General features: G+C 43.6%; 1 protein-coding gene across 2 annotated transcripts; it reads left to right on the forward strand.

Annotated features, from left to right (window-relative positions):
• The first annotated feature begins 3,724 nt into the window (after nucleotides 1–3,724).
• STARD7 (StAR related lipid transfer domain containing 7) lies at nucleotides 3,725–27,445 on the forward strand. Of its 2 annotated transcripts, none has more exons than XM_009442870.5 (8): nucleotides 3,725–4,458; nucleotides 16,748–16,956; nucleotides 17,290–17,339; nucleotides 18,947–19,057; nucleotides 19,139–19,221; nucleotides 19,831–19,930; nucleotides 24,991–25,075; nucleotides 25,380–27,445. In XM_009442870.5, the coding sequence occupies exons 1-8, from the start codon at nucleotides 4,169–4,171 to the stop codon at nucleotides 25,562–25,564; spliced, it is 1,113 nt and encodes a 370-aa protein (XP_009441145.1). In that variant the 5' UTR covers nucleotides 3,725–4,168; the 3' UTR covers nucleotides 25,565–27,445. The 2 variants fall into 2 exon arrangements, with proteins under 2 accessions (XP_009441145.1, XP_063645683.1); XM_063789613.1 differs by having other exon boundaries at nucleotides 3,725–4,064.
• Nucleotides 27,446–27,473: the final 28 nt, after the last annotated feature.

Consider the following 27,473-nt stretch of genomic DNA (forward strand, 5'->3'; position numbering starts at 1 on the left):
TTGGGGGCCACAGATCAAATGAGCCATTTTATCCATCTGGGTGGTGCCAGCCGATCCATCAAGTGCAAGGTCAGCAAAATATCTCAAGCACTGATCTTAGGAGCAGTTCAGGGAGGGTCAGAATCTTGTAGCCTCTTAAACCTTAACTTCTAACCTTGTGGCTAATTTGTTAGTCCTACAAAGGCAGTCTAGTCTCCAGGCAAGAAGGACCTTTGTTTTGAGAAATGGCTGTTATCCTCTTTGTTTTAAACTATAAATTACGTCCCTCCCAAAGTTAGTTCAGCCTATGCCCAGGAATGAATAAGGACAACTTGGAGGTTAGAAGCAAGATGGAGTTGGTTAGGTCAGATCTCTCTGTCTCAGTTATAATTTTGCAATGGTGGTTTCAATCCCTCCCTTTGGGTTTATAACACCTTTATCTTAAGGTGTTGTTAATGAAGATGGAAAAAGGGCAAAGACTTTAACTTCTTCCTACTAACCAGGGGTGTAGTGAGGGGTAGGTGTTGACTCCAAGGTGAGAGGAGTGGAACCACTTTGCAACTGTCTGAGTGTACTCCTGCAGGCCTGACTGGGGTTCCAAGGCTTGCATGGCAAAGGCATTAGTATTGCCACCTATAGTTTTCGTACTGTGTTTAAGGGAACCGTGTACTATAAGGGAAATAATGAGTACTAGGGTAAGGAGTGCAGTTCCCAGTTTTAAAAGTAAAGATTTAAAAGCATTAGCCTGGGAACTTGTAGCCCACAAAGAATTTAGGATTTAGTTCAAACTGCAGAAAAAAACTTAAGAACAGTTAACAAAAGGTGTACCACAGTTTTTCTTCTGAAGCATAATTTTTCTCTCTCCAGTTCCCATTTTTATTAAAAACAAATCATGACAGAACTGATTTGTTTACAAAATAAACCGCAGTCTTATTGTACTTGGCCTGATGATTTGCATAAAGTGAAGCAAGAATAATTATTTTTCACATAGGCTTTGTTTTTTTTTGAGATGAAGTCTTGCTCTGTGGCCCAGGCTAGAGTGTGGTGGTGCGATCTTGGCTTACTGCAACCTCCGCCTCCCAGGCTCAGGCGATTCTCCTGCCTCAGTCTTCCAAGTATCTGGGATTACAGGTATCTGCCACCACGCCCAGCTAACTTTTTGTATTTTCAGTAGAGACAGGGTTTCACCATGTTGGCCAGGCTAGTCTCAAACTCCTAACATTGTGATCTGCCTGCCTTGGCCTCCCAAAGTGCTGGGATAACAGGTGTGAGCCACTGCGCCTGGTCTTCACATAGGCTTTTAAAATTGGCTTTGATGGAACTCTGTTCCATAAGAAATCTTAGATAAGACCTTTTTAAAGCCAAGCCCAGCCATGGGTTTGTACCCTCGAATACCTATGAGTTGGGTAAATTCCTCTCCTCTTGAGGTGTCAAGATAACTTAGGTCTCCTGAGCCTGTTAGAAAGTGACATTCTTTACTTACCACAGGTCAGGAACCTCGTACAGGGACTGTGTTGACATAGTATGAGGCCAGATTTCCCAAGGGGCTCTATAAGTCAATTTTTTGGCTTATTGGCTCTATAAGTCAACTTTGTTTTTTTTTTTTTGAGACGGAGTCTCGCTCTGTCACCCAGGGTGGAGTGTAGTGGCGCGATCTCGGCTCACTGCTGCAAGCTCCACCTCCCGGGTTCACGCCATTCTCCTGCCTCAGCCTCCCGAGTAGCTGGGATTACAGGTGCCCACTACCACGCCCGGCTAATTTTTTGTATTTTTAGTAAAGACGAGGTTTCACCATGTTAGCCAGGATGGTCTGGATCTTCTGACCTCGTGATCCGCCCGCCTCGGCCTCCCAAAGTGCTGGGATTAAAAGTGTGAGCCACCATGCCCGGCCTAGAGCTCTTTTTTCTAAGAAAAAATCCTTTTAAGGCCAGGCACAGTGGGTCATTGAATCGTGAATTCAATGGGTGGTCTCTGAGCAGTCACCCTGAATCAGGCCTGTTAAACTTCTTTCAGGGCTCACTGAATGTGACTAGATAAATAAGGAGTGTTCTCCAAGTTAGGCCTGCTGGATTTTCATCAGCAATTCCTTCAGAGATCCCGTCCATATATACAAACACACACACGAAGACAAGACAGACAGAAGGCCTTCCAAATTAAGGTCCTAACCAAGAACTCCAAGAGTACCCCTTCCAAACTATCCTCCTATTCTCCACCTGACAAATCTCCCTGAAATATTCCTGATTGAGAAGTCTCCCGAACCAAGACTCTTCCTAGTTAGGGAGAGCCAACTGAGATGCCCCAGGAGCCAAACTGAGACAGACACCCCATGGTGGAGCTACAGACACCCACCATGTGGCTACAGAATCAGTCCGGAGAAGGAAGGAGGCACTGGCAGCACCTAGGATACTCACCAACCTGACACCCCATGATGGGGCTATAGCTACAGACACTCCATGACCTGGCTACAGCGCCCCGCCATGGAGCTACAGATACCCTGTGACAGGGCTACAGTTACGGGATGTCTCCCCAGGACTATTTCTCCATTGCGATTAAGTCCATGCATATTGGGCTAGCAGTGCCCCACTGGCAGAGACGGTGCCAGAGTTAGCCCCTAGTCCAAGAGAACTATGTGGCCGCTTAGGCTGGCCTCTGGATCTGTCACCAGAGGTGGGGCTACCGAACCATGGACAGGTAGCCACAAGGGGTATCCCAGACGAACCCCCAAACTTGTAACCGTACAATGGGTTCACCTTGCCCACTGCCTAGACAGAGCCGATTTATCAAGACAGGGGAACTGCAATAAAGAGTAATTCACGCAGAGCCCACTATGAGACTGGAGTTTGTTTCAACATTACTCAATCAGTCTCCCTTAGCATTCCGGGATCAGTGTGTTTAAGGATAATTTGGTGGGTGGGGGAAGCCCAGTGAGTCCAGAGTGTTGACTGGTTGGGTCGAGATGAAATAATAGGGAATTGAAGCTGTCCTCTTGCACTGAGTTGGTTCCTGGGTGGGGGCCACAAGGTCAGATGAGCCAGTTTATCCATCTGGGTGGTGCCAGGATCCATCCAGTGCGGGGTCAGCAAAATATCTCAAGCACTGATCTTAAGAGCAGTTTAGGGGGATCATAATCTCGTAGCCTCCAGCTGCATGACTCCTAAACCATAATTTCCAATCTTATGGCTAACTTATTAGTCCTACAAAAGCAGTCTAGTTTCCAGATAAGAAGATTTGTTTTGGGAAAGGGCTGTTATCCTCTTTATTTTAAACTATAAACTAAGTTCCTCCCAAAATTAGTTCACCTAAGCTCAGGAATGAACAAGGACAGAAGCAAGATGGAATTGGTTAGGTCAGATCTCTTTCACTGTCTCAGTTGTAATTCTGCAACGGCGGTTATCACTGGGAGCCCCCAGCCCCTGCAGAGACATGCGGAGCCCCGCCCCCACCCTGCACTCTAATAAAGAAGGGGGCCAGCGTGCCGGCCTCTTAAAACAAGTTAACACCTGGCAGGATTCTAACAGGAACCTGGCCAGGTTTCTCCGCGGGGCGGGGCTGGGACGGCCGGAAGATGGCGGCGACGGCGGCAGCAGGGTCCGAGGGTCACTCTCCAATGCGCCCTTGACGGCTCTCGCCGCCGAGCCACCTACCTTGCTAGCAGGCGGCCTCCGCGCTTGCATGAAGGGGCGGGAAGGGGCGGTGACGAGCACTTGACGGCGCCAATAAGCACCCAGGAGCCCAGGTCGCGCCCAATCACGGCCCAGGTGGCGGAGAAAGGGTAGGGTGCGCGCGCGCCGCGCGTGTGGCAGTCGCGGAAGGCGCGGGAGCTTGCGTGCTGCTGGGCCTGAGCTGTCTGTCTCGTTTCTGTCCGCGCGCCCTGCTTCCCGGCCCCGGGCGCCCGCCGGAGGTCGCCGAGGAGCCACAGGGCTGACTGGTCTGCTGCCCGGGCCCAGGAGTGCCTGGTGTAGCAGTCGCGGAGCCATCCCGGCGTCTGCTGCCATGACCGACTCTCCCCTCAGAGGAGACTCTTCCTCAGCGGTGGCTGCAGAGAGAGATGAGCGGCGGCTCCTGGCCGCGGGACCGTGAGACGGGTTCGTGGCCGGCCATTTAGGGGGACGCTGCGACCACCGCCTGCGCCCCTCCGGACTGGTTCCTTGGGCCCCGGAAGCTCGCGGCGGGCCCTGCGGGAGGCGGCATGCTCCCGCGGAGGCTGCTGGCCGCCTGGCTGGCGGGGACGCGGGGTGGGGGCCTGCTGGCGCTTCTGGCCAATCAGTGCCGCTTCGTCACGGGCCTGCGCGTGCGGCGCGCGCAGCAGATCGCGCAGCTCTACGGCCGCCTCTACTCCGAGAGCTCACGCCGCGTCCTCCTCGGCCGCCTCTGGCGCCGGCTGCACGGCCGTCCTGGCCATGCCTCTGCCTTGATGGCGGCGTTAGCCGGCGTCTTCGTTTGGGACGAGGAGAGGATCCAGGAGGAGGAGTTGCAGAGGTGGGCGCTGCGGCGAGCTCTTTCTGGGCCGTGGGGTGGGGGGGCTTGTGAACCCTGGGGCCTGCCCTGTGGTCGTTGGCCCTTGTTCACCCGGTGGTCTTTTAATTGGCAATACAGTCGATTGAACCTGCTTCAGCAAACCGCGTTGTTATTTGTCTCTGTGTGTCAATTTGCATTTGTCGGGTTATAAAATAGAACTGAAAGTGTGTAGGCTGGTGTGTAGGAGAGAGACTTTGAGTGGGGCGAGCAAGACAGTAAAGAAACAACACTGTAGAAATCAATTAGATAGCGAAGGCATGGAGGCCCTTGTTCACGTAATCTGTAATCTTTAACACAACCAGAAAGGTGCAAATTCAAAACAAATTTTAAATTTGGCCTAAGGGTGGTGGGCTGCTATTTGCAAAATGACTTCAATCCAGATGGGACTCAGGCCTGTGAGAAAAGCCAGGAGAGCCCTCTGTCATCGTGACTCGTGGCAAAATTGAGAGCCTGGAAGGGATTTTGTCCAGGCTACACAAACCAGCAGCCCAGACATTTGAACCTGTAAGAATTAGGTCAGATTTTTGCGACGTTAACTAGAACTTTGGGAATAGTGTCCCATTAGACTCTGAAGTCATGCTGTCGTCATCAAAACTGTGAAAAGCCCAGTACCGTTGATTACGTTTGTTAATCTGTAGTTCTGAGACTGTAGTTTCCAGGTAATGTCATGGGGAAACTTTGCTTTGGTTTTTGGTTTACCTTGTGTCTGTATTTTCTTTGCAACAGATATTCTTAAACTGTGCCCTCCCTGCACAGAAAGTACTTTGCCGTGATTTCGGGAACCAGAGACAATCCCCTCCCTCCGCAGATTCCACACTCGCCTGTTTATTCTTGATATTTCCTCCACAGGGAAACAACCTGTTATTCCACATTTTTTTTTAGGTTAAAAATGGAAATACCCCAATAAAGTTTATACCATGGCCTGTGTGGGAGGTGTAACACCCAGATGCCAGGCAGCTATTTGTGCCACACTATGAATTGTGGGTAAATGCAAGTCTATCTTAAGAACTGGGAATACTTTTCCTAGCAGGAAAGATAACTTTTATAAATGCAACTTAAAATAATAACCACAAACAACCTTATTCACAAAAAAGTTAAGCTATCAAAGCGTGATAGGTATTTTGCCTAGTTCCTATTAGTATTCTTTTGCTACTTGGCCGTTGGTTATAATCACAGTCTCTTGGGTGTGGGAAATAAAGGAATAGGAAGAAAACTTCTAAGTTGAAAAATTATCATTAACTTTTAATTTTCATTTTTGATGATGAAATGTCCGTGTTCCACTTTTAAGTTGAAAAATTATCATTAACTTTGAATTTTCAGTTTTGATGATGAAATATCCTTGTTCCATAGTTAAGTTTGAGAGGAAAATCTCCAGTTGGAATTGTTGGGGTAAGAGGAGAAAGACCAGGAAAAGGGCTACTGGGTACAAAAGAGAGGAAAGGAGAGTTTGGGGGTGGGAGTTGAATAGTGTTGGGGCTTACGTAGTAGATGACACTCTTTGGCTTATTTTATGCATTTTTATGGATGATATTAATAGATCCTGGAGCCTCTGTTTAGCAGTGCTAAACAGAGTTAGTGGGGAGTTAGTGGGGAAAAAAGATAGGAAATGAACATAGTAAGCATTTGAGTTAGTCAGTATTTACCATGGCAGAGAGATCAGACCAGTTCATGACTGAGCCTCTGGTCAGACTGTCCCTGAAACCTGGAGGCAATTGAAATACTCTTGGTTCTAATCCAACTCCTCAAGAGGGACTGCTCTGAGTTAACCAGCTTTGGAATTTCAGGAGTTCAGATGAACTCCAGAACACTTTCAAGCTGCACTTTGACCCTCCTTAGGGTTGTTATAGTAAAGGCCCTCATTTAACATTTCATTGTTTGGTTCATGCTTGAATTTGGTTTTTCATGTAATTAAAATTTGATCATGTTGTTCATCTTGAGGATTTTTTTTCTTTTTAAAATATTTGTTAATGTGATAGGAAGGCAAATATGCTATTCAACAACTACATCTTGGTTGCACAGTGGTTCCTTAGGTCTTTGTTTTGATAGCTTGTCATGTTTATATTTTATTAAAATATTCTGGGTACAGATTAACTTATTTGCTTTGTGTTTAAGTATTCTATTTGCTTGAAAGTAGGCACTGCTGAGGTTGTCATAGCTAGCTTAGAACATCTTGGATTTCGTTTGTTCTAGTGAGATGATTTTTGGGTAGCTTCCATAATAGAGCACAGTTGGAGTGTGTCTCAAGTGCATTTCTTTCATTGTTAATGGAAAAAGAGCATGATTGTCACATGGCCCCTAAATCACAGCCTTTGGCTCATCTGTGCTGATTCTGTACCAACTTGTCCTGGCACAAACTAATTCTAACATAGCTGTTTTGGTTAAGCGGGTGGAATGTGCAGGGTGTCTTTTTGAATGTGTGCCTTAAAGTGGCATGTGTTTTCCTTATGTTATTTGAGTCCTATTCAGAATGACAAAGCATAACTTGTCTTCTCGTCTTTTGTGCTTAAGAACATCTTACCAAATAGCGTCTTATTAATCAAGCAACAGCAAGAAAATTTGAGAAGTGATTTTGACTGGCTGCTGTGGCCAGATGTAGAAATCAGATCTTTTAATACTTGCTCTAGTACCCAGTTGTCTTAAATTAAACAACGAAAATATCTTGGGATTGCTGTTTTTGGTGCTAGCTGGCATTCTGTGATTCCAGGGCAAATCTAATGGAAAAATACAGTAGTCATGTTTTTGATTGCTTTGGAACAGTTAAAAAGAAAAGTTACAGGAACAAAGAGAGGAAGGATGTTAAGAAATGAAAGGCTAGGGGAAAATGTTCCATTAACCTCCTCATAGTTTTTTAAAAGTTACAGTTCATTGCTCCAGAAATTTGAGTAAATAAGTGCCATTAAAGTTGCATAAAGAAAATTGGCCATTTTCTCTTTTCTGTCTTTCAGGGCATTCGGGATACGTTAAACTTCAGTGTGTTATTGACTAGATAAATGATCCGCATAAAGTCCTTTTGCCTTAAAGGAACTTTTTTTTTTTTTTTTGGCCATTGTCACTTCAGGGTATCTTACTGGTAAACCCTTAAACCCCTTGTTAGGTCTTCAGAGCTACATAAAATTAGACCTCAGTTTTTTGAGGTTGTCTTCATTATTTTACCATTAACTAGTTGCCCTAGAACTGCAATGAGCTAATTGATGTCCTGTCCTGTCCTGCCCTCCCCTTCCCTCCCACCCCCTTCTGGGACAGAGTCTCACCCTGTCGCCCAGGCTGGAATGCATTGGCATGATCTCGGCTCACTGCAACCTCCGCCTCCCAGGTTCAAGCGATTCTCCTGCCTCAGCCTCCACTGATTACAGGTGCTTGCCACCACACCTGGCTAATTTTGTATCCTTAGTAGAGATGGGGTTTCACCATGTTGGACAGGCTGGTCTCCAGCTCTTGACCTCGTGATCCGCCTGTCTCGGCCTCCCAAAGAGTTGGGATTACACGCGTGAGACATCACGCCCGGACTCTTTCTTTTTTTTCTTAAGACATAATCTCACTCTGTCGCCCAGGCTGGAGTGCAGTGGTGTGATCTCACCTCACCGCAGCCTCCGCCTCCCTGGTTCCAGCTATTCTCGTGCCTCAGCCTTGCCAGTGGCTGGGTCTACAGCGGGGGTGCCACCACGCCTGTTTAATTTTTATATTTTTAGTGGAGACGGGGATTCACCATGTTGGCCAGGCTGGTCTCGAACTCCTGCTCCTGACCTCAAACAGTCCTCATGCCTTGGCCTTCCAAAGTGCTGAGAGCCAGGCGCCTGGCCCTATGTCTTTTTTTGGGGGGTATGGAGTCTTGCTCTGTTGCCTAGGCTGGAATGCAGCGGCGTGATCTGGGCTCACTGAAGCATCCACCTCCTGGTTTCAAGCAGTTCTCCTGCCTCAGCCTCTCAAGTAGCTGGGACTACAGGCATGCCCCACCACGCCCACCTAATTTTGTGTGTTTATTTTTAGAAGAGAAGGTTTCACCGTGTTGGCCAGGCTGATCTCCAACTCCTGATCTCAAGTGATCCGCCTGCCTTGGCCTCCCAAAGTGCTGGGATTACAGGCATAAGCCACTGCGCCTGACTCCTATGTCTTTTATTTCTAGGTGTGTCCCGTATCAGTAGAACCTGACTTTGACAATAACTTGGAATTTGAAGAGGAGGAGGATTATGTGAAGTGAGGCTGTTGTCTGACTGAAATTCCTAATTGTAGGGATGGTTTCATTTAAGTAATTTTGGAGCCTTACACCAAGCTCCATGCTGAGGGCAGGACCCCTAGATGAACCAAATGTTGTTTCACTTACTTTGTTTTCATGGTTTGTTTGCTTTCAGTTTCTATAGCTTTCGGTCCAGCCTTTTTCAGATATTGAAATGATTTTCGTTTTGGAGAAAGAAAGGCATGGTCTCTCTTTTCTTGATCCTTTTTCTAATCTGCTGATTTTACTATTTTGGGAATAATCTCTTTTGTCCTTCTGTCCTCTCTTAAGTCTCTTAAGATGTGAAGGTTTAGCCACCCATCCCATCCAAACAAGATTTGGCACAGCAGCCTAAAGAGATGTATCATGAGAGGTTTTCCTTTTCTCCACATATATGATAGTGAATGACTTTGTGCTCCTGTATGTTAACTGGTCATGTTAGCATTTAGAAGTTCAGACCCTTCAGGGATTCCTAAACCTTGGGAAAAAATAACTTGATCATTTACATTTTCGTGAAGCAGTCTTGCTCTATCATTCATACTGTGTCTCCACAAGACATTTCCGTCCCTTTTCATAATTTTAGTCAAAGCCACCTAGTAACCTTTAATTATATAGGAGAGCTTGATTAAGCAGTGGGTCAGATGCTCTGAACCACCTTGATTCTTAGAAGGTCATGAAAAAATGTTGCCTATAGTTAATAATTTTCTTAAAACTTTATTAACTATGTAATTATTTTATGAGCCTCTGATGTTTTAGTACGACATTCCACCAGTGGAAACATGCTCCCCTTTATTATGTGGCAAGAATGATAATTCGGGCCAGGTGTTGTGGCATGTGCCTGTACTTGGGAGGCTGGAGGATCACTTGAGCCCAGGAATTTGAGGCCAGCTTGGGCAATGAAAAAAAAATTTTTTTTTAAAGAATGACACTCAAGAGTTGTGCTTAGTTATTGTTGAAGGATGCTTTATAGACCTCAAAAATGCTGTAATCGATGCCCTATGGTGCCTGATTGTTCTCTGAGCAAATCTAGCTATGGTTTTGCTTTTGCTTTCTCTTCTGCAACATCTAAATGCCTATCCTAAGGTTCCTTCTCTGTTTCTCTATGGTTTTGCAGCTGATCAGGGTTCTTGGTTGTAACAAAGAAACTGGTCTTGGTTAATTTAAGCCAAAAAGGAATTAATCAAAACGGTATTAGGTCACTCAGTATTGACAAGGCCAGGGTACAGGTTGACCAAGGCCTGCAGCAGGAATAATCTACTTAGAGCAGTGTTGCTGGCATTCTTTCCCCCAGATTGGTTGTACTCCTGGACTCCCAGCTCCCTCAAGATCCTGTGCCTTTGTGTTATCTTCAAGATTCAAAGCCCCTTCTAGAAGTCTCTAACCTCACTTAAATTAGGAGCTGTGCTTTAACTGCTTGTGGGCGGGAGGGGGGCTGCATTCACCTATTTGGGTTCTTTCCAAATAGAAAGGGATTTCAGGCAGTCAAAATGACAAATATTCCCCTATATAAATATTTTCATCCAAGTCCAAAGCTTAAAATTCAGCAAATTCAATTTTAGAACTAATAGGACTTCAAGAAATAACGTCCTCACTTTAAAGGTGAAATAAAATAAGATCACACAGCTGGTCAGCTGTAGAGCCAGGACTAGAACACAAATCTTTAGACTTACCATTATTTTGAATTGCTCTAAACTTTTAATCTTGGATTGACACTATAACTTTGAATTTTTGGCTTTTGCAGCAATATATTAATGCAATACATATATATTTTTGAGACAATTTCACTCTCACCCAGGCTGGAGTGCAGTGGCACGATCTCAACTCACTGCAACCTCCATCTCCTGGGTTCAACAGATTCTCGTGCCTCAGCCTGCTGAGTAGCTGGGATTACAGGCGCAGGCCACCATGCCTGGCTAATTTTTTTTTGTAGTGCTGGGATTACAGGTGTGAGCCGTTGCACCTGGCCAATTTTTTTTTTTTTAAGAGTCTTACTCTGTTGCCAGGCTGGAGTGCAGTGGCATGATTTTGGCTCGCTACAGCCCCGACCTCCAGGGCTCAGGTGATTCTCCCACCTCTCCCTCCTCAGTCGCTGGGACTACAGCTGCATGCCACTACGCCCAGCTATTTGTTGTGTAATTTTTTTTTTTTTTTTTTTTTTAGAGGTGGAGTTTTGCATGTTGCCCAGGCTGGTCTTGAAGTCCTGGGCTCAAGTGATCTGCTCACCTTAGCCTCCCAAAATGCTGAGAATTATAGGCGTGAACCACTGCCCCAGGCCTTAATGCAATCTTTTAATAAAAATTTGGATTACTGAGGCCTATTTTCATTTTATTATTTCTTGATTTACTAAATTTATTCATGTAATGTATGTAATGTTTACCAGGACATGTAATGTTTACCAGGACATGCTAGGAGCTGGAACTACAAATATGAAAAAGACTGATTCTGGGCTATTAAGGAATTTATAGTTTAGTAAGGAAAGCAGATATAAAGATAGATTAATTATAGTGTAATATGCCTGTGTAAAGGAATAAAAATCAGTGTGTATGGTTAACTCTGCCTAGCAGTTACCCTTGTGGTTTTTTTGAAGCTTGAAGGGTGAAAAGGCATTTCAGACAGTGTAGCAGTAATTTGGGTCTTCTTCAGTCTTGAATTGCAATAGAGTGTATAAGACAGCCAGCCAGCAATTTTTGTTTCTTATCTGTAACCTTTCTTTAAAGGTTGCAGGGGGTAGGGTGAGGTGGAGGGCATGGAGAAGCTGGGTATGGTAGCACACGCCTATTGTGCCAGCTACTTGGGAAGCTGAAGTGAAAGGATCTCTTAAGCCCAGGAATTTGAGGCCAGTTTCGGCGACATAGTGAGACTTTGTCTCAAAAAAGAAGAGGTTATGGGAAAAATACAAGCCAAGTTTTAAAAAATTTTTATTATAAAATGTTTCAGATATATAAAAAAGGTTTAATAACACGAGCGTTGCAAGTACAGCTATGTTAAGAAATAAGATATTACAAGTATACTTAGGGTTCCTCTGTACCTTTTTCCAGTTGTATTCTTATTTTTCCCCAAGATGTCACCATTATCCCAATTTGTTGTATATAATTCCCTATGTTTTTATACATATGTATATACCCCTGAATGATACATAGTGATACATAGTACAATATATGGTGGTGTTTTTCATGTTTTAAAACTTTTTGCAGCCGGTGAGTCCCGCCTGGAATCCCAGCACTTTGGGAGGCCCAGGCTAGTGGATCACTTGAGGCCAGGAGTTCAACACCAGCCTGGGCAACATGGTGCAACCCCATCTCTACTAAAAATACAGAAAACAAATTAGCTGCATGTGGTGGTGCTTGTCTGTAGTCCCAGCTACTTGGGAAGCTGAAGTGGGAGAATCACCTGAGCTTGGGGAGTTAAGGCTGTAGTGAGCTGTGATTATGCCACTGCACTCTAGCCTGGGCTCAGAACAAACAAAAAAAAAAAACCACACAACTTTTCGCAGTCCTGAACAAAATACTAACAAACTGAACTCAGCAATATATGAAATGGATTATATGCCATGAAAAGTAGGATTTATTTAAGGAACGGCAAGCTCGGTTCTTCATACAAAAATCAATTTATTACACCATATTAATAGAAAAAAGGACAAAAACTGCGTGATCATCTGAATAAACACAAAAAGTATTTGACAAATTCCAGCCTCCTTTTGTGATTAAAAAAGAAAACACTCAGCAGACTGGGAATAGAAGGAAATTTCTTGCAGCTGATAAAAGGTATCTACAAAAAACATAGCTAACAGTGTAGTTAATGGCAAAAGACTTAGTGCTTTTCTCCTAAGATCAGGAACAAGATGAGGATTCTGCTCTCACCATTTCTGTTCAACATTGTACTGGAGGTCATAACCAATGAAATTAGGCAACATAAGGAAATGAAAGTCATTTAGATTGGAAAGGAAGAAATAAAACTATCTCTATTTGCAGCTGACATGATCTTATATTTAGAAAATAGTAAGGAATCTACAGAAAGCAATTAGAGCTGATAAATGAGTTCATCAAGTTTGCAGGATACAGGATCAATACACGGAAGTCATGTTGATGTACACTAACAATGAACAATCTGAAAATAACAATTTCATTTACAGTAGCATAAAAGGAATAAATACATACGAATAAATTTAACAAGTGTACAACTAAAACTGTAACACTAAAAACAACAAAACATCATTGGAAGAAATTTAAAAAGACATAAGTGAAAGACATCCCGTGTTCATGGATTAGATTAGAACACTTAATATTGCTAAGATGGCAATACCACTTAAAGTGATCTACAAATTCAGTGTAGTCTTTATCAAAATCCTAGGCAGTTTTGCAGAAATTGGCAAGCCACTTCTGATAGTCATATGGAAATGAAAGGAACTCAGAATAGCCAAAACAGTCTTGAAAAAAGAGAACAAAGTTTGGAGGACTCACTGTTCCCAATTTCAAAACTTATTACAAAGCTACAGTAATGACATTGTGGTACTGGCATAAGGATAGACATCTAGATTGTTAGAATAAAATTGAGAGTCTAGAAATAAACCTTTACATTTTTGGTCAGTTTTCAACAAGGATGCCAGGATAGTTCACTGGGGAAGGAATAGGCTTTTCGACAAATGACACTGGGTCACCTGGAGAAGCAGATGCAAAAGAATGAGTTTAGACTCCTACCTCATTATCATACACAAACATTAACTCGAAATGGGGTAAAGACCTAATGTAAGCTAAAATTCTAAAACTCTTAGAAGAAAATATAGGCATAAGTTCTTATGACCTTGGATTAGGCAGTGGTTTCTTAGCTATAACACCAAAAACAAGCAATCAAAGAAAAAATAAACATCAAAATTAAAAACTTCTATGCATGAAAGGATACTATCAAGACTAGTATAAGCACATGAAAAGGTTAGGGAAATACCAGTCAAGACGCAATGAGATACCATTTCACACCCACTAAGTTGGCTGGAATAACAAAGATGGACAATAACAAGTGGGGCAATTGGAACCAAGGATGTGGAGCAGTTAGAATCCTCAAACATTGCTGATGTGAATATAAAATAGTGCAATTGTTTGGAAAACATTTTGGCAGTTGCTTAAAAAGTTAAGCATAGTTACCATGATCCATCAAATCTGCTCCTAGGAATCTACCCAAGAGAATTGAAAACATGTCTATATGAAGATTTGTACACAAATGTCCATAGCAGTATTCTTTTTTTTTTTTTTTTTTTGAGACAGTTTTGTCTTTTCGCCCAGGCTGGAGTGAAGTGGTGCAATCTTGGCTCACTGCAACCTCCACCTCCTGGGTTCAAGCAATTCTCCTGTCTCAGCCTCCCAAGTAGTTGGGATTCCAGGCTCCTGCCATCACACCTGGCTAATTTTTGTATTTTTAGTAGAAATGGGGTTTTGCCATGTTGGCCAGGCTGGGTCTCGAACTCAACCTCAGAGTGATCCACCCACCTTGGCCTCCCGAAGTGCTAGGATTATAGGCATGAGTCACTACGTCCGGCCAGCAGTATTATAATAGCAGTATTATAATAGCAGTAATATAATATAGTGCTATTATAATAGCACTATAATAAAATAGTGGAAACATTTTATTTGATGAATGGATAAACAAAATGGGATCTATCCATACAATGGAATATTATTCAGCTATAAAAAGGAATAAAGTACAGCATGGTTGAACTTGAAAGTATGCTAAGTGAAAGAAGCTCAACACAAAAGCTACATATCATATGATTCCATTTACTTGAAATGTCCAGAATTGGCAACTCCATAGAGACAGAAAGTAGAATAGTGGCTGCCTAGGACTGGGAGGAGGCAGGAATGGGAAGTGACTAATGATAGATAGAGGTTTCTTTTGGGGGTGATAAAAATGTTCTGGAATTAGGGGTGATGGTTGCACAACCTTGTGAATATACTAACAAGTACAGAATTGTACACTGTAAAAGAATGAATCTTATGGTATGTGAATTTATCAATTTAAAAACAAAGGGGAAAAATACATACATACTTATAATAAGACAACCCAATAAAAAACGGACAAAAGATATCAATTGACATTTTAAAACCATAAACCTTCATAGTTAACATTTGAGGGCTACTTACGTGCCAGATAACAAACACTTTATTTTATTTTATTTTTTATTTATTTTAGAGATGGAGTCTCACTCTGTTGCCCAGGCTGGAGTGCAATGGTGCGATCTTGGCTCACTGCACCCTCAGCCTCCTGGGTTCAAGTGATTCTTCTGCCTCAGCCTCCCGAGTAGCTGGGATTACAGGCGTCCACCACCATGCCCAGCTAATTTTTGTATTTTTAGTAGAGATGGAGTTTCACCATGTTTCCCAGGCCGGCCTCGAACTCCTGACCTCAGGTGATCCGCCCACCTCGGCCTCCCAAAGTCTGGGATTACAGGCGTGAGCCAAGCACGTGAGCCGTTGTGCTTGGCTTTATTTTATTTTATTTTATTTTATTTTATTTTATTTTATTTTATTTTATTTTATTTTATTTTGAGACGGAGTTTTGCTCTTGTTGCCCAGGCTAGAGTGCAACGGCACGATCTTGGCTCACTGCAACCTCCGCCTCCTGTGTTCAAGCGATTCTCTTGCCTCAGTCTCCCGAGTAGCTGGGATTACAGGTATGTGCCACCGTGCCCAGCTAATTTTGTATTTTTAGTAGAGACAGGGTTTCTCCACGTTGGTTAGGCTGGTCTCAAACTCCTGACCTCAGGTGATCGCCTGCCTCAGCCTCCCAAAGTATTGGGATTACAGGCGTGAGCCACTGCGCCTAGCCTATTTTATTTTTTAAGAGACAGTGTAGCTGGGCATGGTGGTTTATGCCTGTAATCCCAGAACTTTGGGAGGCCGAGGCGGGCAGATCATGAGGTCAGGAGATTGAGACCGTCCTGGGTAACACGGTGAAACCCTGTCTCTGCTAAAAATACAAAAAATCAGCCAGGCATGATAGCGCGTGCCTGTAGTCCCAGCTACTGGGGAGGCTGAGGCAGGAGAAATACTTGAACCCAGGAGGCGGAAGTTGCAGTGAGCCCAGATCATGGCACTCTATTCTAGCCTGGGTGACAGAGTGAGACTCTGTTTCAAAAAAACAAACAAAAAAAAGAGACAGAGTCTTACTGTATTGCCCAGACTGGATTACAGTGGCAGAATTGTAGCTCACTACAGCCTCCAACTCCTGGGCTCAAGTGATGTTCCCATCTCAGCCTATAGCTTGGAGTACAGGCATGTGCCACTATGCCTGGCTAATTTTTTAAATTTTTTCTTAGAGGTAGGGTCTCACTGTGTTTCCCAGGTTAGTCTTGAACCTGGCCTCAAGGAGTCCTCCTGCCTTGGCCTCCCAAAGTGCTGGGACTACAGGAGTGAGCCTCTGTGCCTGGCCATAGATATTAAGCACTTGACACTTACTTTTTTTTCGTTGTTTTGTTTTTTTTTTTGAGACAGAGTCTCACTCTGTCGCCCAGGCTAGAGTGCAGTGGCGTGATCTCGGCTCACTGCAATCTCTGCCTCCCAGGTTCAAGTCATTCTCCTGCCTCAGCCTCCTGAGTAGCTGGGATTACAGTCGCGCGCCACCATGCCGGGCTAATTTTTGTGTTTGTAGTAGAGACAGGGTTTCACCATGTTGATCAGGCTGGTTTTGAGCTCCTGACCTCGTGATCCACCCTCCTCTGCCTCCCAGTGTTGAGATTACAGTCATGAGCCACCACGCCCTGCAGCACTTGACACTTTGTAATCTTTATAGCCAACCTCGAGATAGGTACTATTATTATTTCCATTTTATAGATTTAGAAATAGGAACTGGTTAAATAATAATCTAGTTAGTGAGTGTTGGACTAAGATTCAAACTCAGGAACTCAGTTTTTATTCACTATACTGTGTCCTGTTTATATACTACATACTGTGGTTTACTGTATAACCTTCTTGCACAGACCTTTGTGTGGACACTTCATTTCACAGGGCTGACTAACCACCTCACCATGGCTCTTTTTCCCCTTTACAGATCTATTAATGAGATGAAGCGGTTGGAAGAAATGTCAAATATGTTTCAGAGCTCTGGAGTCCAGCACCACCCTCCAGAACCAAAAGCCCAAACAGAAGGGAATGAAGATTCAGAGGGCAAAGAGCAACCTTGGGAAATGGTGATGGATAAGAAACACTTTAAGCTGTGGCGGCGCCCAATTACAGGCACCCACCTTTACCAGTACCGAGGTGAGCCCAGTGTGGCTATCTTTTGGGTTCCATAGTTGCACAGGTGCATGGGATTTCTGTTCTTCATACTTCTCTAAACTGTTCTGGTTGTTTCTCAGAAAATTTGCCGTAGTTTTTTGTTTATTGTTTTTCTTCTCCCAGATGACAAATGTCTCAGTGTTGTCTTTGCTTACATCCTCTTTGTCTTTCTTTGTTGCTCCACTAAGACTTCTAGTTTCTGAACCTGCCTTTAAGATCTCTTAGTACTTTAGATCTGAAACGCCGCTAGGTGAAAGAAACAAGGCGAGTGACTGGAGTATGGCCAGCATCCCTTATTCTTTCTTTTCATTCTAGTTTTTGGAACCTACACAGATGTGACACCTCGGCAGTTCTTCAATGTTCAGGTGAGTTAATTTTTCTCTCCAGATTTGGAGCCTCATAGCATATCAATTGCTACTGTCTACATGAATCATTTATCTGACTCAGGTGACATTGGCTTAAGTACATCCATCTATCTACCTGTCATCCACATTGCATAGCATTTAGGTAAACATTTGACTTAGAATTTCTTTATCTGTCCCATGGGGATGAGATCAGTTTTGCCCTCCCACAGGACTGTTGGGAATATCAGATAGAGGAATGGATATGAATACTTTAATGTATTTTATGAGGCTTTATTGTTTTTTTCCCCAAACAACTTAAGAGTAAGTTACATACATCATAGTCCTTTACTCCTAAATTCTTCCAGTGTGTATTTCCTAAAACTAGCCATATGCCGTATTTCTTAACTAATCATGATACCATTATTGAAATTAGTAAATTTAACACTAATGGAACACTTTCATGTAGTCCTCTGTTTGTATTTATCAGTTTTATCAGTTGACTCAATGTCCTTTACAGCATTTTCCACTTCAGTACAGATAGGATTATATTTAGTTGTCACATCTGTTTAACCTCAAATCAAGAACATTTCCATAGTGGAGGGTTTTTTTTTTTTCTTTCCTCTCCCTGAGACAGGGTCCTGCTGTGTTACCCAGGCTGGAGTACAGTGGTGTGATCATGTCTTGCTGCAGCCTTTGTTTCCTGGACTCAAGTGATCCTCCCACCTCAGCTTCCAGGCCTACAGGCATGCGCCACCACACTTGGCTAATTAAAATTTTTTTTTCTTAGAGACAGGGTCTCCCTATGTCTCCTAGGCTGGTCTTGAACTCCCTGGGCTCTAGTGCTCCTCCTGCCTTTGCCTCCCAAAGTGCCGGGATTACAGGTGTGAGTCACTGTGTTGGCCCAATGTTTATTTCATAAAGATGAAGAGTATCTGTTCAAAGACTGCTTTCCTCCTTGTAGGGGAAGATGGTTTAAAAAATGAAACAGGGAGGTGGGATCGCCCAGAGTTCTAGAACAAAATTTTTTTCTTTCTGGATTTTTCATTTGTTTTGCTGACTTCCGATAACTACTTCGTTGGTTATAACACTCACTCTAACGTGCAAGTGCACTTTCCCTGAGGTACTGGATCTTGTTAATTTGTAGTGAATTTTTGTTGGTTTTATGTATATGGTATATCTGTCTTAACTTGAAAATCTTCAGTTACTAGTGATGCCAGAAATTTAAAAAAATATGCTGCTTGCATTTTTGTGTGTGAGGTGTCTACTTAATACTTTTGGACTTTTTGTTGTTTAAAACTTTTTAGAATTGTCTTACCCTTACACATTCATATCACTATATATTATTTTTCCCCAGATGTGTCTATTAAAATATTTTGTTACACTTTTCCTTGGTTTGTCTAATGAAGATTCACATTCAGTGTAATGACATTAGCCTGTATAAGGTGATTTTGAAAGAATCATCTGTAGTAAACACAGCCATGTCTCTCACACTCTGGCACTGTCTGTTAGGTCAGATTACTCTCTCCTTGTAATAAGATTCTTGGATCAGAGACCAAAGCATCTGGAAAGCTTTCTGTATTTTTGTTTTGGGTCTTCTTGGGTATTCATGGTCTTTTCTCTTTCTGCAGCTGGACACAGAGTATAGAAAAAAATGGGATGCCCTGGTGATCAAGCTGGAGGTGATTGAGAGGGACGTGGTTAGTGGTTCCGAGGTTCTTCACTGGGTAACCCATTTTCCTGTGAGTATTTTTACTTCTGATTTTATTTCTGTCCAGGTTTGTGTGATGCAGAACACTAATCCTGCCCCTCCATTTCTTTAGTATCCAATGTACTCACGGGATTATGTTTATGTTCGGCGGTATAGTGTGGATCAGGAAAACAACATGATGGTGTTGGTGTCGCGGTATGTATGGCTGCCTGTGGCTGTTGCTGAGTTCCTTTAGCTGTGGCCTTCATTCCTACGTACCTGAGTTTGTATATTCTTAGTGTCCTGTGAGTCTCTCACAGGCTTCCCTGCAGCCAGTGCCCCTTCCATCCAGCTAGAAGATGAGGGACTCTGACTGTCTAGAAAGAATGGAGAGATACAAGCTTTTAGTTAAACTGTTTTTTTGGGTTCTTTAATGTTGGTAATCAAAAGAAGTGCTGTTGTTTTTGACCCACAGCCTAGTGAGCCATAAATTACCAAAGGAACTCACTTCATTTTTAATTAATTCATTTGTTTGTTGTAGACGCAGGGTTTCACAGTGTGGTCCAGGCTGGTCTTGGACTCCTGGCCTCAAGTGATCTTCCTTCCTTGGCTTCCCAGTGTTGAGATTACAGGCATGAGCCACCACGTCTGGCCTTCACTTCATTTTTAGAACTTAGTTTGTATTTATTCATCTTAGTGACTCCTTTGTTTTGTGTATTTAAAAATATCAGAGCCAGCTTTTTAGGCCTTCCCCTTAACTTAGCTCTCCTGTTGTTTTATATATAGACATTACTAAGAGTTTGCTTCTCCTTTCCTCCTTACCAGTGCTGTGGAGCATCCGAGTGTGCCAGAGTCTCCAGAATTCGTCAGGGTCAGATCATATGAATCCCAAATGGTTATCCGTCCCCACAAGTCATTTGATGAGGTGAGTTTTACCTCATCCAAGAGATAATATGTCATGGCTGTGGAATTTTCTCAAGGGATGTCTTACCTGAACTAGGGAGGAGGGGGTGTGGCGCAGGAACAGTTCTCGCTCGGGGGAGTCTGGTGCTACTGGTCTGGGAACCATTTTTTGGGAACTCCTGACGTAGGTGATGTACCTGGAAGATCCCCAAGGACAAAGTAGTGGCAATCCATTGGTTCCCTCTTATCTGAGAGATAGTTAAAAGAATCATAGCCACTGACGCATTAGCCTGTATCAGTAGCATTCTTCAGGAACTAGAGCGAGTACCTCCTGTCAACATTTTACTACAGTGGGCAGAGCACTGGATGGAAACTTTTCTGGATTTCTGCTTCCTTGCCAGAGTAATGGGAAGATTGGACTCATGCTGTCTGCCTTCTTTAAAATTCTGTGACCTTTCTTTGAAAAGAATATTTATTTCAGCCTAATGAGGTGTTTTGTGTTTATTTTAGATCTTTTTAAGCTAAATCTCCACTGAGAGTATAGATATTGATGCTAGTGGCTGCTGGTTTTAGTTCCACTTCACCTTATAATGGCTTTGTTTCTCCCTATTGCTTGTGTTCGATTTAGGGCTATATGGACAGTGTTCTTTAGTGTAGTTTTCTTATTCTCATCAAGTTGTTTTATTTATACCATCTCAAGGACTTGAGTTGGTCCTTGTAAAAAAAACAAAAAAAAAAAAGTACACTGGATAGAGAGGAAAGCAGGCAGGGCACTAGGGTTAGAAGACATGATTCAAGCAAAGACAAAGATAAGAATGAGCCAGGTATGCACTGAGAGACTCACATGCTTAGAAAGGAAAGTAGAGGTTAGGGAGAAGTGATAAATTGCATTGACTGTGTACAGAGGGTACTCGAAAACCATGTAGCTGAGTTTGGATTTGCCAAATAGGAATTAGATCTTTGAGCCAAGGTAGGGGGTTTTTATCATGGAAAATTTGAAATAGATACAAAAGATACAGAAGTAGAAGAGTATAATGAACCCCATGTATCCATCCCCAGCTCCAGTTACCAACTTATGGCCAAAATTGTTTTATCTATACCCTTTCCCATTTCCTTTCTCACTCCCCTGATTATTTTGAAGCAAATTCTAGCTTTACTGTAGGAGAACCCAATTCTTCTATTATATATTTCAGTATTTATCTCAAATAAGGATTTTGGGTTTTTTTGGAAACAGGGTCTCCCACTGTTACCCAGGCTAGTGTGCAGTGGTACAATCACAACTCACTGCAGCCTTGACTTCCTGGGCTCAGGTGATCCTCCTGCCTCAGCCTGCTGAGGAGCTGGGATTATAGGCGTGTGCCAACATGTCTGGCTAATTTTGTGTATTTTTTGCAGAGATGGGGTCTCACCATGCTGCGCAGGCTGGTCTCAAACTCCTGGACTCAAGCAATCCTCCCACCTCAGCCTCCCAAAATGCTGGGATTAGAGGCGTGAGCCACTGTGCCCAGCCCAAGTAAGAAATTTGTAAAACAGCTCTGGGCCGGGCAGCATGGAGAGACCCGGTCTCTACAAAAAATAAAAATTAGCCAGGCATGGTGATATGTGCCTGTAGTCCCAGCTGCTTGGGAAGCTGAGGTTGGGAGAATCACTTGAGTCCAGGAGGTCAAGGCTGCATTAAGCCGTGTTTGTGCCACTGCATGCCAGCCTGGGCAACAGTTTGAGACCCTTCTCAAAAAAAATAAATAAAAAAGCCAGGCGCAGTGGCTCACGCCTGTAATCCCAGCACTTTGGGAGGCCGAGGCATGTAGATAACTTGAGGTCAGGATTTTGAGACCAGCCTGGCCAACATGGTGAAACCCTGTCTCTACTAAAAGTACAAAAATTATCCAGGCATTGTGGCACGTGTCTGTAATCCCAGCCACTTGGGAGGCTGAGGCAGGAGAGAATGGCTTGAACCTGGGAGGCAGAGGTTGCAGTGAGCCAAGATCGTGCTGCTGCACCCCAGCGTGGGCGACACAGTGAGACTCGTCTCAAAAAAAAAAAAAAAAAAAAGACACAGACTTAAATGTACTTAGTTTTTAAATATATTATCCTTATTGATGCTCAAATTGATTCCAGTTTTGGTCATTGGGAGTCTTCTTGTTGGCTCAAGCCCCTTTGACATGACCCCAGAAGCTGTCTTGCTTTCTGGTGTTACAAGATGTTGTAGATTCATCTTGTATATTTTTAGTTTTACACCTGGAAATTAACATTTCTTTAGGGAGTCCTGGTTCCTTTTAGTGGAAAATGGCATTTAAATACCACAATTTGGCTGCTAAGAATATTCATAGCTATTGGGTCGTTTATTGTTTGTAGGCCTTTTCAGAAGACAGAACCAAGTAATACATTTTACTGGTATATTTTTAAGATAAAATAAATCCTAAGTATATACTAATACTTTTAATTCAAATTCAGGACTATGGAGTTTTTATTTCTATCTTCTATCTTTTGTCTTTCCCTGTACTGTAGAACTCAATTCCCAGGAACTCTAACACAACTAACTACTAATTTGTTGAAATACACAGCCTCAGAATAACAATACAGTAAGATCACCAATAATATGAAGAATAAAATTTTGTGGTCTTTTTGTCTTCAGGATGTGCATACTGTGTACAAAATATTGTGTTTTTTTTTTTTTTTTTTTTTTGGAGACGGAGTCTTGTTCTGTTGTGCAGGCTGGAGTGCAGTGGTGCGATCTTGGCTCACTTGCAACCTCCACCTGCCAGGTTCAAGCAATTCTCCTGCTTCAGCCTCCCAAGTAGCTGGGATTACAGATGTGCACCACCACGCCTGGCTAATTTTTGTATTTTTATTAGAGACAGGGCTTCACCATGTTGGCCAGGCTGGTCTCGAACTCCTGACTTCAAGTGATCCGCCCGCCTCGGCCTTTCTGAGTGCTGGGATTACAGGCATGAGCCACCGTGCCCAGCCCCCAGCTAAGATTTATGACAGTGTCAGAGTAAAGATATGCAGCTGGATCATAAGAGAAAAAGGCACAGGAGGAGTCTGGAGGAGTCCATGTGAAGCTTCCTTCCCCAGCAATGAAATGTAGCAATATGTGTGCAATGTTTCTGTTTAGGAAGGCCATTAGAAATTTAACACTCTGGCTGAGCACGGTAGCTCATGCCTGTAATCCCAGCAGTTTGGGAGGCTGAGGTAGGAGGATCTCTTTAGCCAAGGAGTTTGAGATCAGCCTGGGCAACACAGGGAAGACCCAGTCTCTACAAAAAATAAAAAATTAGTTGTGGTGGTAGTGCATGCCTGTAGTCCCTGCTACACAGGAGGTTGAGGTGGGATGACTGCTTGAGCCCAGGAGGTGGAGGCTGTACTGAGCCGAGATTGCATCACTGCACTCCAGACTGTGCAACAGAGTGAGACCTTGTCTCAAAAAAAAGAAAAAAAAAAAACACCCAAAGTGTTTTTTTTTTGTTTTTTTTGTTTTTGTTTGTTTTGTTTTGTTTTTCTGAGATGAGTTTCGCTCTTGTTGCCCAGGCTGGGGTGCGATGGCGTGATCTTGGCTCACTGCAACCTCCGCCTCCCGGGTTCAAGCAGTTCTCTTGCCTCAGCCTCCCGAGTAGCTGGGATTACTGGTGTGTGCCACCACACCCGGCTAGTTTTTTTTTTCTTTGTATTTTCAGTAGAGACAGGGTTTTGCCATGTTGGCCAGGGTGGTCTTGAACTCCTGACCTCAGGTGATCCATCTGCCTCAGCCTCCCAAAGTGCTGGGATTACAGACGTGAGCCACCACATCCAGCCCAAAGTGTTTTTTAAAGACGGAGTCTTGGCTGGGTGCAGTGGCACACGCTTGTAATCCCAGGACTTTGGGAGGCCAAGGTGGGTGGATCACTTGAGGTCGGGAGTTCGAGACCAGCCTGACCAAGATGGAGAAGCCCCGTTTCTACTGAAAATACAAAATTAGCTGGGCATGGTGGCGCATGCCTGTAATCTCAGCTACTGGGGAGGCTGAGGCAGGAGAATCACTTGAACTCAGGAGGTGGAGGTTGTGGTGAGCCGAGATTGTGCCATTGCCCTCCATCCTGGGCAACAAGAACGAAACTCTGTCTCAAAAAAAAAAAAGTCTCGGTCTGTCACCCATGCTGGAGTACAGTGGCTCAATCTGTGCTCACTGCAACCTCCGCCTCCCGGTTCAAACGATTCTCCTGCCTCAGACTCCCAAGTAACTGGGATTACAGGCGTGTACCACCACGCCCAGCTAATTTTTTAACTTTCAGTAGAGATGGGATTTCACCATGTTGGCCAGGCTGGTCTCGAACTCCGGTCCTCAAGTAATCTGCCTGCCTTGGGCTCCCAAAGTGCTGGGATTATAAGGCATGAGCCACCACGCCCAGCCAACACCCAATTTATTTATTTATTTATTTATTTTTTTGAGACGGAGTCTCGCTCTGTTTCCCAGGCTGGAATGCAGTGGCTAGATCTTGGCTCACTGCAACCTCTGCCTCCCGGGTTCAAGCAATTCTTGTGCCTCAGCCTCCCGAGTAGCTGGGACTACAGGTGTGTGCCAGTATGGCCGGTTAATTTTTGTATTTTTGGTAGAGATGGGGTTTCACCATGTTGGCCAGGCTTGTCTTGAACTCTTGACCTCAGGTGATCCGCCTGCCTCGGCCTCCCAAAGTGCTGGGATTGTAGGCATGAGCCACCATGCCTGGCCTAACACCCAAAATTTTTACTGGGAGCTGGTCACTTAGTACCGTCTGCTTAGCACATACCAGAATTCCAAACCCTGCGAAGCAAAGCCTGTGTTCAGCATAAACCACGTTGTTTGCATAGTCTATGCACAGGGAGCCACCCATATCAGCTAACTGTTGACTGGGAGCGAAGTTGGCCAAGGGTCAACATTGCAAGGAGACCTTTCTATGGATAGTAGTCTCTCAGGCCTTCAGTGTTAACTCTTTTCTGCACAGGGTGAAAAAAGAAATGACACTCCCTGCTCCAGAATCAGATCATAGTTATTCTATGGTACTGGATATGGAGGTTGTGGTTGATGATTCAGGGATCTTCATTTTTGCTGTTTTTCTTTTCCAGAATGGCTTTGACTACTTACTGACATACAGTGACAATCCCCAAACGGTGTTTCCTCGCTACTGTGTTAGTTGGATGGTTTCCAGTGGTAAGTAAGGGCAAGTATACAGGGCCTGGAACCTGGGTTGAGCATTTTGTTTTTCTCTATTTCCTAATGGGGAAATAAAACGTCTCTTCTGGTTCTTCTTTTTTTTTTTTTCTGAGACAGAGTTTTCACAACCCATGCTTTGGGAACACATTCTGGGAGGCAGCTCTTATTCACAGGCTATCAGTCAGGTTGTGATCTTTATAAGGAAGAACTAGTTCCCTACCATCAAAGAAATAGGGTCTTCTCATTTTGAGCCTACTGTTGGTTTGTATGTCAGCTTAACCTGATTCTCGTCTCCTGACAGGCATGCCAGATTTCCTGGAGAAGCTGCACATGGCCACTCTGAAAGCCAAGAATATGGAGATTAAAGTAAAGGACTACATCTCAGCTAAGCCTCTGGAAATGAGTAGTGAAGCCAAGGCCACCAGCCAGTCCTCTGAGCGAAAGAACGAGGGCAGCTGTGGCCCTGCTCGGATTGAGTATGCTTGACAGGCTTTGGGATAAGAAGGGACAGGTGCTTCTAGCCCTGTCTCAGTCTGTTATCACTCTGCTGTAGAAGGGGGACATGCCACATGTATTAGAAGGCATCTGCTGTAACTTCCAGTGCAAGATAATTCAATAACTGATGTCCCATTTCATTCAGAGCCCTTATTGCTCTTATCAAAACAGAAGAAGGCTACATTTGTGGGAGTGTTGTCATATTCTCAGGCCAACTATTTTGAAATTCGGTATCTCACTGAGCTAATCTGGAACAAACCTCTCACCTCAGGCCAGAAGGGGATGACCTCCATTTGCTTCTCTGAGTAGTTTCCTCTGCTGACATTCCAAATCCCACCATCGATTGTGCAGCGCTTTGGATTTCCTTCAGTTCTCCAGGTCCACCTGGAAAGTATAGTTGGCCAGTTGAGTCTCTCAAATGAGGGGCTACTGGGAGTGCTCTTGGTAACAATCATGATGTGAATGGGTGTGAACGATACTTGGCTATGTTAAGTGCCTTGTCCGCACCTTGCTTTTATCTCTAGGGACATGAAGTTATTATTAATTTTTTTTTTTTTTTTTAAGTAGAGATGGAGTTTCACTCTGTTTCCCAGGCTGGTCTTGAACTCCTGGGCCATGCCTGGCCAGGGACATGAATTTGTACAAAGAAATTTCCCTCCCTGCCTGCACAATATCACCCATTGATTCACCTTATCCAAAGCAAGTTTCCTGTGAATCGGCCAGTTCTTCTATATTCATTGGATCATTGCCTCCTTCCTAACCTTCCCCATTTACCAAGAACACTGGGAGACTAATCCTTTTAGATAGTAGCTTTTTGATGCTCAAAACATCACATTTAAATTTAGTTTAAACATTTTTTAACTTTTGTGTCAAATAGGAGTTGAGGAATTGAGCAGGATTCTACCCTAGTCCGATTGTATAGAAAACACCATTTTGATTCAGGTATTATTTTTCATATTTCAGGTTTGACTTGTTCTTTCAGAAGGCTAAAGGCAGAGAGGAATGGGGGCTGGGCCACTCCCTTGGAGCTCTCAGATCTACAGACAAGCTGTGTGAATGCATAGATGTAATCTTGTCTCAAATACTAATACAGTGGAGATTTGGTTTATGTTACCATTAAGTTCCTCTCAAAAGTTTTTCTTCCTCTCTTCAGAGCCAAAATAAAAGTGAACTACACTGTTCAGATAAGGTCACAATCTGATGCTGTCAGTTTGACCGAGCTGGTTTTGCTTATGGTCATGCTGCAATTTGTTAGAATAATAGGGATCAAGTTTTAAATCCTCCTCCTTCCCTTTTTTCTGGAGTCTTGAGGGCCAGAGTTTTTGTTTTTGTTTTTGTTTTTTTTTTCCTGCTTGCTACTGTTTTGTGGTGTTGAAAAGTGGTTTAAACCTGAGACTAACTTAAACACTTCCTTGACCTTCTTGTTGCCTGTTCATTTTTGTGCCAAGGAAGTAGCTGCCCCAGTGTATGTCTTGCCTTCTCCGCGTCATTGTTGGAAGAGGAGAGATGCATCGAGCAGTCCCAGCTGCTTTTCATTTATTACTTCTCTCTTCTTTCCAGGACCTGACAGAAGTCAGGGAAGAGTCCCTGGGTTATGTCCAAACTTAGCACCTGCAATTGTTGGGATGTGGATGGATGTGTGCATAAGAGAGAGAGAGAATATGTGTGTGTGTGTGTGTGTGTGTCTGCGAGCGCACACACATGCACAAGTGCGAAGGAGTTGCGGTTGCTCCATGTTCTGACTTAGGGCAATTTGATTCTGCACTTGGGGTCTGTCTGTACAGTTACTCATGTCATTGTAATGATTTCACTCCTAACTGTGACATTTTTATCAAATGTGTGAATAAATACATAAAGATTGGTACAAAAAAAGTGTTTGTCTTTGGACAAATGGTGGTGG

The sequence above is a fragment of the Pan troglodytes genome, chromosome 12 (genome assembly GCF_028858775.2).
Source record: "Pan troglodytes isolate AG18354 chromosome 12, NHGRI_mPanTro3-v2.0_pri, whole genome shotgun sequence".
Lineage (NCBI taxonomy): Eukaryota > Metazoa > Chordata > Mammalia > Primates > Hominidae > Pan > Pan troglodytes.

What these genes read in the sequence shown, in the direction of transcription:
- STARD7 (XM_009442870.5), top strand. Translation starts at nt 4,169, where the DNA reads ATGCTCCCGCGGAGGCTGCTGGCCGCCTGGCTGGCGGGGACGCGGGGT. An exon ending in CCACCTTTACCAGTACCGAG is followed by an intron (nt 16,957 to 17,289) that starts GTGAGCCCAGTG and finishes TTTTCATTCTAG; the next exon opens with TTTTTGGAACCTACACAGAT. An exon ending in ATGATGGTGTTGGTGTCGCG is followed by an intron (nt 19,222 to 19,830) that starts GTATGTATGGCT and finishes CCTCCTTACCAG; the next exon opens with TGCTGTGGAGCATCCGAGTG.